Here is a 16,032-nt window from a genome sequence, read left to right as displayed (position 1 = left end):
GCTAGTAAACTTGTTAGTTTAACCAGTTGGCCACTATTTGAATTAATTAGTTTACTAAGGATTAGTAATAGTGAACATGAATCTAATCACATTAGGAAACAGTAGCCAATGACAATTTAATCCATTGCACTTGTCATAAAATCAACCATAGGAATAAGTGAGTCGAATCTAAACAGAAGTCTCTTCTTTTATTGAATCTAATTAATTTTTATTGACTTTAGCTGTTAACTTTTCTCATTTGAGTGTTAGTTATTTGCTTAAGTTTCTAGTCTTGCAAAACTAGAGAAAAACTCTTCTTTTATTATTTGTTTTTAGTTAGGTAATTCTAGTAGTTAGTTTAATTATTACCGTTCCCTGTGTTCGATACCCTACTTGCTTAAACTATACCACTAATCGATAGGTACACTTCCTTTCGTGTGTTAAATTTATGTTAAAATAGTGGGACTAAAACTAGTGCATTTCACACACATCAAGTTTTTGGCGTCGTTTCCGGGGAACAGCTCTAATAATTATTTTAATTGCTAGTGTTATCGATCCTTTGTGTAAGATTTATCTTACATAAAGTTAATATTTTTTTTGTCATTTATTTAGTTATTTTAAAGTACTAGTTTTTCTGTTTTAGTCTTAGATCTTTAGTTTTTCAGTTTTAGCAGTGAACTCGTCAAGTCCAGTCGAACATACTCGACGAGTCCATCGCATTTTTCATTTTCGTTTTTATTTCATTTTTGTTCTTTTTACGCGTGTTTTCGGTTTACTTTCAGGTATTATATGACCCGTGGATCAAATATACCTTTGGTCGCACCACTCGAAGACCCGGAATCCGCTCTTAGGAAGAACAAAGATAAAGTCGTTGAAGAAACTAACCCGCCAAAGAAGTCACCGTCCAAGGACCTTAAATCGGTCTTTGGAAAGAAGAAAGGAAAGAAAGTGGGTGAATCTAGCTGTCAAAAGAACGAAGGGAGCAAGATAGAAAGTTTTGAACAAAATCCCGATCCAAGAGAGACCGAGTACAAGACAGAATCAGAAGAAGAAAGCGAACCCGACAACACCGTGGCTGACATTACGGACATTACCATGGGCGAATACAAAAGAAGAATGCGTGATGTTACCGGGTCGGGTCTCGTGCAACCTGCAATTCCGGCAACTGCTACTTTTGAGCTAAAAGGCCACACACTCGCCCAACTCAAGGACATCCCATTTTACGGGAAAGATCACGAATACGCGTACACGCACATCAACAAGGTCAACGACATAGCCGACTACTTCAACATCCCTAATGTTCCTCGCGAGACTGTTTTGCTTCGTATGCTACCAATTACACTTAAGGGAGCCGCGAAAGATTGGCTAAAAGCACTCCCTCCAGGATCCATCACCACATGGGCTCATTTGCATGAAGAGTGCATTGTTCAATTTTGCCCTCCCTCAAAAATAGCAAAATTGAAGAAAGCCATTGCAAACTTTGAACAACAAATAGGAGAGTCACTTCATGAGGCGTGGGAAAGGTATAAGGGCTTGTTGAGGAGTTGCCCCCACAATGATCTTAACATTCAACAAGAAGTCTCCATTTTTTATGATGGGGTGAACGTGACGACTAGGCAACTCCTTGATTCCCAAGGACCACCCACGAAGAAAAATCGCGGTGTTATAAAGGAGCTAAGTGAAGAATTCTCTAAGCAATCTAGAAAATACCATAACCCAAGGGGCGACTCAACTCGAGGGACAATGAACTCAGTTTCCAATAATATGGCAGCAGTGATGGCGAAATTGGATAGCTTGGACTGAAGAATGACAAAGATGGATCAATCCATCCATGCCATCCGGGTGGGATGTGACAATTGTAGCAGGCCTCACCTTACCACGGATTGTGATCTAGACGAGCATAGGAACCGGAAAGCACAAGTGTGTTACTCAAATGGCGATAAATATGATGAAGATTGGCGAAAACCAAAAAAAAGAGTGGCTACCATACGATGAGTACAAGAAGGCAGAGGAGGAGAAATATAGGATGAAGACAAGAGGGTTTTATGAAAAATAGGAACCGGTGCAAGAGAAGAAAATGGACTTTGAAGACATGCTCACAAGATTTGCAGCTACATCCGAGAAAAGACACAACGAAACCGATGCTGCAATAAGAGAACAACAAGCCATGATGAAAGAGCAACAAGAACTGATGAGAAATCAGCAGGCCTCTATAATAAACATTGAAAAACAGTTAGGCTAACTTGCACTACAAATCAATCAAAGAGCACCGGCTGAACTTCCATGCAATATCGAGAAAAATCTGAGAGGCGCTCAAATTAACATTGTGACGACTAGAAGTGGGAAGATAATTACCCCTCTAACACCTATATTGAATGATGATACAAAAGAGGTGCAGGAGAAGCAGAAAGAAGACCCGAAATCTCAAACAGTCGACCCGACTCGTTGAGTCGAGGAAAAGGACTCGAAGAGTCCACAGTTTGAACACAAAATTGATCCCCCTTTGAAACCTTATCAACCTCCATTGCCATTTCCAAGCCGGGCTAGACAAGAAAAGCAGAATGAAGATTATCAAAGGTTTCTGGAACACATCAAAGCCCTCCAAATCAATATTCCTTTCATAGAAGCGGTTGCACAAATGCCTAAGTACGCAAAATTCTTAAAAGAACTACTCACGAATCGAAAGAAGTTGGAAGAGGTGTCCACGATGGTGCTTAATGAAAATTGTTGAGCCGCAATGTTGAACAAATTGCCAAAGAAGATGGGTGACCCGGGTAGTTTAACGTTTCCAAGCCATTTTGGGAACTTAGCTACTAGTTATGCATTAGCAGATTCGGAGGCGAGTGTTAATCTTATGCCATACTCTTTCTTTAAGAAGTTGAACCTTCCAGAACCGAAACCGATTCGTATGGAAATTCATTTAGCAAACAAGATGATGAAATTTCCAAGGGGAATATGTGAGGACTTATTGGTAAAAGTTGATAAATTTGTATTCCTCGTGGATTTCATTGTGCTAGACATGGAAGAGAACCACCAAGTGCCGATCATTCTTGGAAGACCTTTCCTAAACACCGCAAGTGCCATAGTAGACATGAGAGAATCCAAGCTTACCCTTCGGGTGGGAGAAGAGTCAGTTACATTTGGAGTTGATCGAGCCATGAAGCATTCCAAGTATAGTGATGACACGACATTTTTGGTGGACACTATGGAAGCACTAATGGAAGAATGGAAAGAGGACCACCCAAACGAGCCTGCCATTGCCTTTGAAGACATTTTTGATGCTGAATAAGACTTAAATGAGATAGAAAAAAATTGCACGAAGAAGCTGAATATGAAGAATTAATCAGAAATGCTGAAAAGTCTACTCGTCGAGTCGAAGGCACCGACTCGACGAGTCCATTTGAAAAATCGCGATCAGACGGAAATTTTTGGCAGAACTCGACGAGTCCCTTTTCTAGACTCGACGTGTTCAGTGTACAAAACATGAAATTAGAGCTGAAAACTTTTCCTGAACATTTAGAATACGCATTTCTCAAAGAAGGTGAACAAAATCCTGTTATCATTGCTTTCGACCTCACCAAATCTGAAAAAGAAGAGTTAGTTCAAGTTTTGAAAAAAAAGGAAGAATGCCATCGCGTGAAAAATTACCAACATAAGAGGAATAAGTCCTTCATATTGCTCCCACAAGATAAATATTGAATAAGGTGCGAAGCCGGTAGTGCAACACCAAAGGTGTTTAATCTTAAACATGCAAGAGGTGGTCAAGAAAGAAGTTGTCAAGCTCTTACATGTGGGGATTATATATTCGATTTCCGAAAGTCCATGGGTTAGTGCCAAAGAAAGGAGGTATGATGGTCGTGACCAACGAGAAGAACGAGCTTATACCTACAAGAACGATAACCGGTTGGCGGGTGTGCATCGATTACCGAAAACTAAATGATGCCAATTGCAAATACCACTTTCCTCTCCCTTTTATTGATCAAATGCTTGAGAGTTTATCAGGCCATAGCTATTATTGTTTTTTAGTTGGGTTTTCAGGTTATTTCCAAATCCCCATTGACCCAATTGATCAAGAGAAGACCACTTTTACTTGTCCAACTGGAACATTTACTTATCGACGCATGCCCTTTGGGTTATGCAATGCGCCGACAACTTTCCAAAGATGCATGACAGCGATATTCCATGACATGGTGGAAAAATTCATGGAAGTATTCATGGATGATTTTTCTATTTTTGGCTCTTCTTTTCATGATTGTCTTGCTAACCTCGACTTGATGCTTGCTAGGTGTGAAAAGACCAATATAGTATTGAACTGGGAGAAATGTCACTTTATGGTGAAAGAAGGCATTGTATTAGGCCATAAAGTTTCCAAGGCAGGGATTGATGTGGATCGGGAGAAAATTGACACTATTGCTAAATTACCTCCACCAACTAATGTGAACTGGGAGAAATGTCACTTTACCCCTGCTTTATTAAAGATTTTTTGAAAAATTACTAGACCTTTAACTCAACTACTTTTGAAAGATGCACCTTTTAATTTTTCTAAATAATTGTTTAGCCTTTTTTGAAATTTTGAAAGAAAAATTGACTAACGCCCCGATCATTATCGCCCCGAATTGGAACTTACCGTTTGAAATAATGTGTGATGCAAGCGACTTTGCCTTAGGAGCTCTACGTGGCCAAAGTGTTGACAAGCACTTTCAACCCATTTACTATGCCAACAAGATCCTAAATCCTACCCAAGAAAACTACACCACAACCGAAAAAGAGTTATTAGCCGTGGTGTATGCCTTTGACAAATTTTGTCCCTATTTAATTTTTTCTAAAACTACTGTGTTTACTGACCATTCTGTTATCAAGTATTTGTTTGCCAAGCAGGATGCGAAGCCTAGGTTGATCTGATGGGTGCTGTTGCTTCAAGAATTTGACATCGAGATCAAGGACAAGAAAGGGATGGAAAATGTAGCTGTTGGCCATCTTTACAGATTAGAAAATCCAGCAAGGGAAGATATAGATGACAAGGGCATTGAAGATAGCTTCCCGGAAGAGTATTTGATGGTTATAATGGGGGAAGAACCATGGTATGCCGATATTGCAAATTTCTTGGCAATAGATTTTCTTCCAAAAGGGCTCACTCACCAACAGAAAAAAGAAGCTCTTTTCAGAAATTAAATATTATTTCTGGGTTGAGCCATACCTTTTTAGGAGTTGTGCGGATGGCACTATACGAAGATGCATTGTTGGTAAAGAAATATGAGGCATATTGGAGCATTGCCACAACGGACCGGCAGGAGGACATCATGGGGTACAATTAACTGGTAAGAAAGTATTTGATGTGGGGTTCTATTGGCCTACTATCTTCAAAGATGTTGCTACTTATGTGAGGGAATGTGATACTTGCCAAAGGACGGGTAATATTTCGGCAAGGAATGAAATGCCTTAAAGGAATATTCAAGTTTGTGAAATCTTTGATGTGTGGGGTGTGGATTTCATGGGACCATTTCCTTCATCCAAAGGCAATAAGTACATACTTGTGGCGGTGGATTATGTCTCAAAATGGGCAGAAGCGCAAGCATTACCAACCAATGATGCAAGGGTTGTGGTAAAATTATTAAAAAGGTTATTTTCTAGGTTTGGAGTCCCCAAGAAATTAATTAGTGATAGAGGAACCCACTTTGCTAATGATCAACTAGCAAAAGTGTTACAAAAATATGGTGTACGCCGTAGGTTTTCAACACCTTACCATCCACAAACATATGGGCAAACTGAGGTCACAAATAGGGCACTCAAAAGAATATTGGAAAGATTGGTGGGTAGTAATAGAAAAGATTAGGCAGACAAATTGGATGATGCACTTTGGGCATTTAGGATCACATTCAAAACACCCATTGGAACTACACCTTATAAATTGGTTTATGGTAAAAATTGTCATTTACCCGTGGCGCTTGAACACAAAGCCTCTTGGGCTTTAAAAACATGCAATTTTGAGCCTAATGAGTTACGTGCCAATAGACTTTTGCAACTAAATGCCTTGGAAGAATTGAGGAATGAGTCATACACTAACTCATTGATCTATAAAGACAAGACAAAGAGATGGCATGATGCAAGGTTGAAGGGTAATAAGGAATTTGAAGCTAATCAAAAAGTGTTTTTATACAATTCAAGATTAAAGCTTTTTCCGGGAAAATTACGCACTCGTTGGTCAGGGCCTTTTACAATCAAGCATGTATATCCGTACGGGGTAATTGAATTGTGGAGCAAGGAAGTGTCAAACTTTTAGGTGAATGGGCATCGAGTCAAGAAATATGAAGCATACTTAATGAAGAACTACTTGATGAAGGGATGGATTTTGAGAAAGCCGCTGCAACTAGAGCAGGAAGGAGTCCGGTTAAAGACTCCTCAAAAAGAAGCGCTTACTGGAGGCAACCCGCAATTTGAGTTTTCTTTCTTTTTACCCTTTTCTTTTCGTTTTGATTTTTAGTTTTCTTTGTTTTGTGTGTTTTAATAGGATTATTGGTCTTTATCCTCTGTTTAAGCTTAAAATGATTGCTTGAGGACAAGCAAGGTTTGAGTGTGGGGTATGGTGAAATTCATTTTTAAGAGAACAAAATTTTTTCGAACAGAAGGAACAACTCGTCGAGTCCAGTCGACCCTACTCGACTAGTCCGTCTGGAAATCCGTGACAAAACGTAAAATATGTCTCTACTCGACGAGTCGGGTATCCCAACTCGACGAGTAAACTTTATTAACGGGAAAAAAATTACACTACGTAAATTAGGGTTTTTACCCTAAAGAGTAAAAAGTTCATTCAAGTCGCCACCATCTCCCAAATTCAACCAAGAAGTGCTCTCAAGCAAGAATACCCAATTTCGCAACTTTCCCTTCCGATTTTCTAACACTCCAAATCAGGTGCGCCTTTGAAACCGTTGAAAATGAACTAATTGGAAAAAATGATCCCTCTCGTACGTTGGGCGTACCTAAGGGTACGCTTAGCATACTATGGGAGAAGGATCGCGAAGGAGCCTTGCGTACGCGGGGCTTACTTAAGGGTACACCGGGCGTACACAACAGAGGGCCAAAACCATAATTTCCGGACTTAAGACCTATATAAACACCCTTAACTCATTTGACCCTCACCCTAAACAACCTCCTTCACCTTCAAACATCTCGGGAAACCCTAATACCATTAACTCATTTGTAAGTGCATTTTGAGCTTTAAGAGTGCATTTGTGGTCCTTTTAGTGTTCATTCAAGAAGGAGAAGTTGTCAAGGAAGCTTGGAGAGTCTTTTGGCTTCAAGAATCTACATATAGTCTACCTTGAGAAGCTTCTGGAGGTATAAAGCTTGGACCTTGCCATCTTATTCACTTGATTTAGCTAGGGTTTTCTAGTTTTGTCCCTTTGGTTGATTTTGGACCTCCTCTTGTGAGTTAAGCAACTCCAGACGATGGAAATGACAGATCTGAGGTCCCTTGGTCTTTTGTCAACATAAACATGGAGTATTGGTGAGTGTTTTGACCTCATGCATGGGTTAAGAACCTTAGAAAGGTGTTAATGGGGGTGTTGGGAGCATATGAGGCATGCAAAGGCATAAAGTTGCCAACTTTATGCCCTAGGTCGTCTTAATAAGCTTAGATCTGACTTTTGGACGTAAAAGAATCGAGTATTAAGCACTTAATGGAAAAAGTGCTTAATCTGTTAGTACGCGGGGCGTAACCTAGTGTACGCTGCGCGTAAGTCCCCAAACTCCAGTACGCGGCACGTACTAGGGTGGTACGCTAAGCATACGCATCGCAGATGGGCTTGGATCTGTTTTGGGCCTTTGATCTGTTGGGCCACATTTGGTTATTGGACTTGGTTGCATTCTGAGAATAGTGGGCCATTTTATCTGTGTTGGGCCATCGGAGTTATGGTAGGGTCTTATTGGGCCAAGTGGCCCATTATTTATTTTGGACATGGACTTTGGCCCATTAACAAAGAAAGGATAATTGGGCCTTCATGGAAGGGCTTGGGGTTTGGGTTCCCCTTTGATTATGTGATGTCCTAACATGGGTTAATTCGATTATTCAGCACGGGAGGTTACGGACAGTTAGGAGAGCGGTTTTAGATTCTTCGGACGGAGGCGAGTCTTCTCACTATACCCATGGGTCTAAGGCACCAAGGCCGGCCCATTATGTGATTATGGTATATGTGTTAGTCATTTCTGTGATTTGATATGCTCTGTGATTGTGTGTTATTACGTGGAAGACCCCAGGAGGGGGGGGCATGGCATTGGATGTAAGACCATGTGGGGTATCTCTTGGCATTCCTAGGTAAAGACCATGTGGGGTAGCCCATGGCATTCCTAGGTAAAGACCATGTGAGGTAGCCCATGACACGAAGGTGTAAGACCCTGGGGGGAGCCCATGGCATCCTTATAGGTTTTATGTATGCATGGCTTATGTGTTATAGGTAGCTTTTATAGCTATCAGGATATGTGATATGTGTATTGTGTGTGTGGTATGCTCTGGGAAACTCACTAAGCATTTAGCTTAAAGGTTGTGGATTTGTTTCAGGTACTACAGATCTCAAGGGTAAAGGCAATGCGTGATGGCATGGCGTGTACTCTCTCCCAGGCGCTTTTATGGACACTCTGATGTTTGGAATAAAAGTTGTATTTGGCATGTATTTTGAAAACAATTACGATTGGATTTCTTAAATTGTGGAAATGTATTTTACTATTCAAAAATGAAAATTTTCTTTGAAAAATTGGGTCGATACAAGTTGGTATCAGAGCCTTGGTTTGAGGGATTCGGGCACACCCTCGGGTGTGTCAAGACTCAAACTAAGGAAATGGTAAAATTGTTTTAAAAAATAACATAAAAAGGATTTTAAAAGAAATGAAAAGATGAGAGTGCAACGCGCGTGATCAGCCGATCCAAGTAAGTAGTTCCCCAATATGTTAGCCATGTTATGTTGATATTTAAGCTTTGTTGATTATATGGAACTTGCTATGTGTATTCTTTTAAAATTGTATACGGTTAGGAGCTTATAGCCTCAAAATGATTGATTTGGCCTTATTTCCTGTTCCTTGTCTGGTTGTGGTCCTAGGGTAGAATCTTTTATTCGAAAGTCTATTTGATCCTTTTCTGTGTATAATTTGCATGCATAATGGCAACCTGTCATGATTGGTTTGATTGATATGAGTAGAGTAAATCTTAGGACAACCTGAGATTGATGTATGCGGTAGTTATGGAATATGGTTCAGTTTTGGGACGAATTGGAGTTATCATGTAGAGCATTCGGGAAAGGTACATGTAGGTGTGGAAGGTAGTATTAGGCCCATACTACTGAAATCACAGGACCTGTACCCGAACCAATGTTAGATCTGACGACTTCAAGGAGGACCGGAGTGGGAAGATCCCTTATATGGAAATCCTAATCGTTGTGATTTATGACATTTCAGTTCACCATGGTGGTGACACGATTTGGAGTAGGGGGATCTGGATCCGGGGCAGGATCCGGCGACACTATCGATGTGATTGATGAGAGGCTGCGAGAGCTTATTGCAGCCGAGGTTACTAGGGGCATCCTTGACGCTACCCCCAGTCATCTTTGGGATGGTCAAGGAGGGTATGATGGAGGAGAGACTCAGGGCATTCAGTGCTGAGATTGCTGCGGGTCAGGTTGGGGCCCAAACTCCCTCATTCCGGGAGTTCAAGGCGTGTGGGGCACCAGAGTTTTTCTGGGCTAGGGACTCCATTGTTAGCCGACGCTGGGTGGTGGATATCGAGAACGCCAAGCGCATGAGTTCTTGCCCAGATGCGGCAAAGGTGGGATTTGCTTCTTGTATGCTGAGAGACAGGGCCCGAGATTGGTGGGGCGAGGTTACGAGTCAGGTGGGAGTAGCTGGTGTGGATGAGATGACCTGGGCCGAATTTGTTCGATGATTTGACTTGGAGTTTGCACCAGCCATTGAGGTGCAACGACTTTGGAGGGAGTTTCATGACCTTCAGCAGACCACCGAGACTGTGGCGGAGATCACCACCAAGTTTCGGGAACGAGCTTTCTTGATCCTGCAGTATGCTACTGACGAGGATATGCGCAGGACGAGATATCATTCCATGCTGAGGGATCATATCCGGGAGTTTGTGAGCTTTACAGGGTGTAAAACCCTGAATGAGATGGTGGAAAAGGCCCGAGAACGGGAGATGGAGTTAGACTTCCGCACCAAGCGGAAGCCGGAGCAGGCACAGGCGTCAGTGGGTCAGGCTAAGAAGCCTAAGGTGTTGTTTGTTTTTTCGGAGACAAAATGTCTGCAGTCTGCGGATCACATCTGCAAACCTCTGCTGTAGAAGAGGTGGACCAAATGTCTGCAGTCTGCAAGAAGAAGACTGTTTGTTTTTTAACGTCTGCATGTTGTTAAAATATACTGAGATTTAGATATACCGGTTTTTTTAAACATAAAAATATTACAAAAAACTAAATTTTTCATCGACTATAACTTCAACGACTAAATAAAACATACAACTAATTTACAAATATAGTTTGGGGTGAGCAAAAACTGAATCGATAATTTTTTTTGATAAAAACGCAACAAACCGAAAATAATAAACTGAAACCGATACAAAATTCGATGATGTGATGATTCGAAGGGCTAAAACAATGTTGGGATTCAATAATCAAAAAATTAAATGAACTTAGTTATTAATGTGGTATAAATTATGATAACTGAAAAATAAAACTTCATTAAAATTTTTGATATTATATCAATGATATTGTTTCTATCCTAAATAACATAAAAAAAGTTGCTGGATTTATTTACATTGCACAAAAATAAAAATATCTATAAAACTATGTCAAAATTATTTGGATAAATATATTATTTGAATAGAAAAACATATACATAAACATTTGGGTTAATACATAATTATGATATAAAAAAACAATAAATAAAGTAACAAATAAATACATAAAAGGAAAGGAGGATGACAAAAGTATAAAAAATAAAAAACGACACTAAAAATTACAAAAAAATATGTTTTCTTTTTTAAAAGTTAAATACATATTGTGGAAGAGATAAGAAAAGGCTAGAAGATGTTAGAAGACATAGGTCCATATCTGCGCCAAGAAGAGGACGCGCAGACCTTTTTAGGTCTGCGGTCTTTTAAAAAACAAACAGTCTGCGAGACCAAACATCTGCGCGTTGTCTGCGCGGCGCAGACATAAGAGGTCAAGAAGAGCTTTTGCAAAAAAACAAACACACCTAAGACTTCAGACACTTCCAGCAGGGGCCCTGCGCCAGGTGCGGGAGATTTCACAGTGGGGCTTTTCGGACAACCGGGATATTAGGATGTTACTCTTATGGTCAGCAGGGCCACTTGAGCAGGGATTTCCCCAAGAAGGGATTGTTATGTTTCCACTGCAACCAGACTGGCCATAAAAAGGCCGGCTGTCCGAGGTTGCAGGGAGGGGGAGGAGCAGTGGCGGTGCCTGCACCTGCCATACTGAGGATCACCGATGGCCGCCCTGTTAAGGCGGAAGCTCCGGCGGTGAAGAGCCGTGCGTTTCAACGGACTACCGAGGAGGATCGGGCAGCGCCAGACGTCGTGGCTGGTACGTGTTTATTATTCTATGATCTTATGATTTGTATGACTTATGGTTACTTTATGCTTGTATAGGGACCTTTTTCGTCAATGGTGTGTCTGCTCATGTTTTGTTTGATTCGGGTGCTACCCGATCGTTCGTGTCTCTTGCGCTTAGCAAGAAGTTCCGGGACGCGCCTGGAACTCTGGATTCCCTACTCGAGGTAGAATTTACAGATGACCGCAACGTTAGTGGTGCGAGGGTGTATCGGGACTGTGTCCTTAATCTGCTTGGTAAGAGGTTTCGTGTTGAACTAGTCTCGATACCGTTGCAGGGGTTGAAGGTGATCGTTGGGATGGACTGGTTGGGGGCCAACGGGGCCATGAGGGTTCGAACCCCAATTGGGGGAGAACTGGTTATTCATGGTGAGAGAGCCTCGCAGGGACCAACTCTCTATTCGGCTGCAAGGGCTAGGAGATTTCTGCAGCAGCGTTGTACGAGATTTCTAGCTTATATCTCAGATACGAGGGTAGAGACCACGACAGATGCGGGCAGTGTGCCGGTTGTGCAGGACTTTCAGGATGTTTTCCCCGAAGAGTTACCGGGAGTGCCTCTGGAGAGGCAGGTATAGTTTTGCATCGACTTGGTGCCTGGTGCCGCTCCGATAGCAAAGGCACCATATCGGTTGGCACCACCTGAGATGCAGGAGTTATCTACGTAGCTTCAGGAGCTGCTAGACCGAGGGTTCATACGTCTGAGCAGTTCCCCGTAGGGAGCACCGATCCTTTTCGTGAAAAAGAAGGATGGATCACACAGGATGTGCATCGATTATAGAGAGTTGAACAAGCTAACGGTGAAGAACTGTTATCTGTTTCCAAGGATCGATGATTTGTTTGATCAGCTGCAGGGTGCGTGATGGTTTTCCAAGATTGATCTACGGCCGGGATACCACCAGATGAGGATTCGGGATGAGGATATATCGAAGACGACATTCAGGACTCGGTATGGGCATTATGAGTTGGTGGTGATGCCGTTTGGGCTCACCAATGCCCCAGCAGCGTTCATGGATCTCATGAACAGGGTGTGTCGACTGATGCTGGATCGGTCAGTGATCATTTTTATTGATGATATCCTGGTCTATTCTAAGACCAGGGAGCAGCGTGAGCAGCATTTGAGGGAGGTATTAGAGACCCTGAGGGCGGAGAAGCTTTATGCAAAGTTCTCCAAGTGTGATTTCTGGCTGCGGGAGGTATAGTTTTTGGGGCATATCATCAATCAGGAGGGCATTTTGGTCGATCCAGCCAAGGTCGAGGCTGTGATGCGGTGGGAAGTACCGAAGAACTCGTCAGAAATTTGTAGCTTCTTGGGTTTAGCGGGATATTATCAGAGATTTATCCAGGATTTCTCCAAGATTGTTGTGCCATTAACCCGCTTAACCAAGAAGAATGTGACCTTTCGGTGGGGCACGGATCAACAGATGACTTTTGAGACCCAGACATGCAGGTTATGCGAGGCTCCGATCCTAGTACTACCTGAGGGGTTAGACGATTTGTTGGTGCACTGCGACGCATCGATTTCAGGGTTGGTTGCGGTACTGATGCAGAGGGGGCACGTGATAGCTTACGCCTTGATGCAGTTGAAGCCTCACGAGCCGAATTACCCCACTTAAGACCTCGAACTGGGGGCAGTGGTGTTTGCCCTCAAGATTTGGAGGCACTATTTGTATGGGGTGTGGTGCACCATTTATACCGATCACAAGAGTTTGAAGTATTTGATGGATCAACAAAACCTTAACATGTGTCAGAGGAGGTGGTTGGATGTGTTGAATGATTATGATTGTGAGATCCTATACCATCCAGGGAAGGCCAACGTGGTGGCCGACGCTTTGAGCCGCAAGACGGCAGGGTCCCCGATTGGGAACATTTGTATGAGGATGACGGTGTGTAACGCCCGTAGATCCGGGCTAGTCAATTTAGAGATAATAGGGGTCGAAAATGACTTTTCGACAAAAGATTATTTAGAATAAATAATCTTAACCAAGTTGTAGAATATGTCTCAAGGGTTCCGTACATATAAAGAACGCCCAAACTGACTTCGTATGAGGAAGTTATGATTTTTCAAAGTTTCGGCTTAGCAGTGTACATCCCGAAGTTCGAATATTAGATCGAGCGGTTTTTAGCCGACACAACCTAAACGAGAATCGAAGATCTCTTTAATAGTAGCGTAACGATAAAAAGACAGACAAAAACGGATGTCGGATGAAGAAGTTATAAATTTTTAACGGACCAATCATGCCACGGCCTGTTAAAAATATAAATTTAAAATAAAATCAAAATTAGCCGACGGAGTCTAAACAAAAGTTGTAGAGTACGTTCCCGCCTACGCGTAGATATAAAGAACGTCGAAAACGGAGCTCGTATGCGAAAGTTATGAATTTTAAAAGGCACGATGTGAATCTGCGAGATAAGATGACGAGGCACGATCCCAGCCTTCCCTTGCTCCCCACGGTCTCACATCCGATAAGGACACCTAGTCTCGCATATGCCCAACGTAGCCGAGGAACGCCCCGCGTCCGGAGAGGGTTACGCCCAGCGGTCTTCGATTGCGCGATTCCGGAGCATGCCATGATGATCCAGCAGCGAAGCGACGCGTGTTGATCTTATCCGAGATTACGCCCAGCGTAGGTCTGAAGTACGCCCAGCGTACTCCGAGGCCTCGCAGGCCATAAAAAGGTAGCGAAGGCAGCCAATTTCTTCACTCATTTTCCACTTCTCTCTCTAAGATCCCTAACCCCCTCGTAAGTCTAGGTAAACCCCCTAGCACCCGAAGGAAGCCCCGAGGCTCCCGGAGTCCCGAGCAGAAGGGTCTTTCGGTTCGGAAACGCTGCTCCAAGCAAGGACGAAGTCTAGTTCAAGTGGGGGAGAGTTGTAACACTCCAAATCAGGTGCAGCTTTGAAACCCTTGAAAATGATTTAATTGGCAAAAATGGTCCCTCTCGTACGCTGGGCATACCTAAGGGTACGCTTAGCGTACTATAGGAGAAGGATCATGAAGGAGCCTTGCGTACGCAGGGCGTACGTAAAGGTACATTGGGCGTACGCAATAGAGGGCCAAAACCCTAATTTCCGGACTTAAGACTTATATATACACCCTTAACTAATTTGAGCCTCACCCTAAACAGCCTCCTTCACCTTCAAACGTCTCGGGAAACCCTAATACCATTTGTTAGTCATTTTGAGCTTTAAGAGTGCATTTGTGGTTCTTTTAGTGTTCATTCAAGAAGGAGAAGTTGTCAAGGAAGCGTGGAGAGTCTTTTGGCTTCAAGAATCTACATATAGTCTACCCTGAGAAGCTTCTGGAGGTATAAAGCTTGGACCTTGCCATCTTATTCACTTGATTTAGCTAGGGTTTTCTAGTTTTGTCCCTTTGGTTGATTTTGGACCTCCTCTTGTGAGTTAAGCAACTCCAGATGATGGAAATGACAGATCTGAGGTCCCTTGGTCCTTTGTCAACATAAAAATGGAGTCTTGGTGAGTGTTTTGACCTCATTCATGGGTAAAGAACCTTAGAAAGGTCTTAATGGGGGTGTTGGGAGCATATGAAGCATGCAAAGGCATAAAGTTGCCAAATTTATGCCCTAGGTCGTCTTAATAAGCTTAGATCTGACTTTGGGACGTAAAAGAATCGAGTATTAAGCACTTAATGGAAAAATTGCTTAATCTGTTATTACGCGGGGCGTAACCTAGTGTACACTGTGCGTAAGTACCCGAACCCCAGTACGCTGCGTGTACTAGGGTGGTACGCTAAGCATACGCATCACAGATGGGCTTGGATCTGTTTTGGGCCTTTGATCTGTTGGGCCTCATTTGGTTATTGGACTTGGTTGCATTCTGAGAATAGTGGGCCATTTTATCTGTGTTGGGCCATTGGAGTTATGGTAGGGTCTTATTGGGCCAAGTGGCCTGTTATTGATTTTGGACATGGAATTTGGCCCATTAACAAAGAAAGGATAATTGGGTCTTCATGGAAGGACTTGGGGTTTGGGTTCCCCTTTGATTATGTGTTGTCCTAACATGGGTTAATTCGATTATTCAACATGGGAGGTTACATACGGTTAGGAGAGCGGTTTCAGATTCTTCAGACGGAGGTGAGTCTTCTCACCATACCCATGGGTCTAAGGCACCAAGTCCGGCCCATTATGTGATTATGGTATATGTGTTAGTCATTTCTGTGATTTGATATGCTATGTTATTTTGTGTTATTGCGTGGAAGACCCCGGGGGGAGCCCGTGCCATTGGATGTAAGACCATGTGGGGTAGCCCATGGCATTCCTAGGTAAAAACCATGTAGGGTAGCCCATAGCAATGGATGTAAGACCAGGTAGGGTAGCCATGGCATTCCTAGGTAAAGACCATGTGGGGTAGCCCATGACACAAAGGTGTAAGACCCTGGGGGGAGCCCATGACATCCTTACAGGTTTTATGTATGC

The 16,032-nt window shown here is 42.6% G+C and overlaps 1 protein-coding gene across 1 annotated transcript; it reads left to right on the top strand.

The window, feature by feature from the left end:
* Positions 1-2,716: 2,716 nt before the first annotated feature.
* On the top strand, positions 2,717-3,268 carry LOC145128158 (uncharacterized). The gene has a single exon (XM_079063033.1). The coding sequence runs from the start codon at positions 2,717-2,719 to the stop codon at positions 3,266-3,268; it is 552 nt and encodes a 183-aa protein (XP_078919159.1).
* The last annotated feature ends 12,764 nt before the right edge of the window (positions 3,269-16,032 follow it).

Source organism: Lactuca virosa, chromosome 1, assembly GCF_052849685.1.
Source record: "Lactuca virosa cultivar CGN04683 chromosome 1, Lactuca_virosa_CGN04683_v6, whole genome shotgun sequence".
Taxonomy (NCBI): Eukaryota; Viridiplantae; Streptophyta; class Magnoliopsida; order Asterales; family Asteraceae; genus Lactuca; species Lactuca virosa.
This window is presented reverse-complemented; position numbering and strand designations above follow the sequence as displayed.

Excerpts from the sequence above, each read along its gene's own strand:
- LOC145128158 (XM_079063033.1), top strand. The coding sequence starts at position 2,717 with ATGTTGAACAAATTGCCAAAGAAGATGGGTGACCCGGGTAGTTTAACG.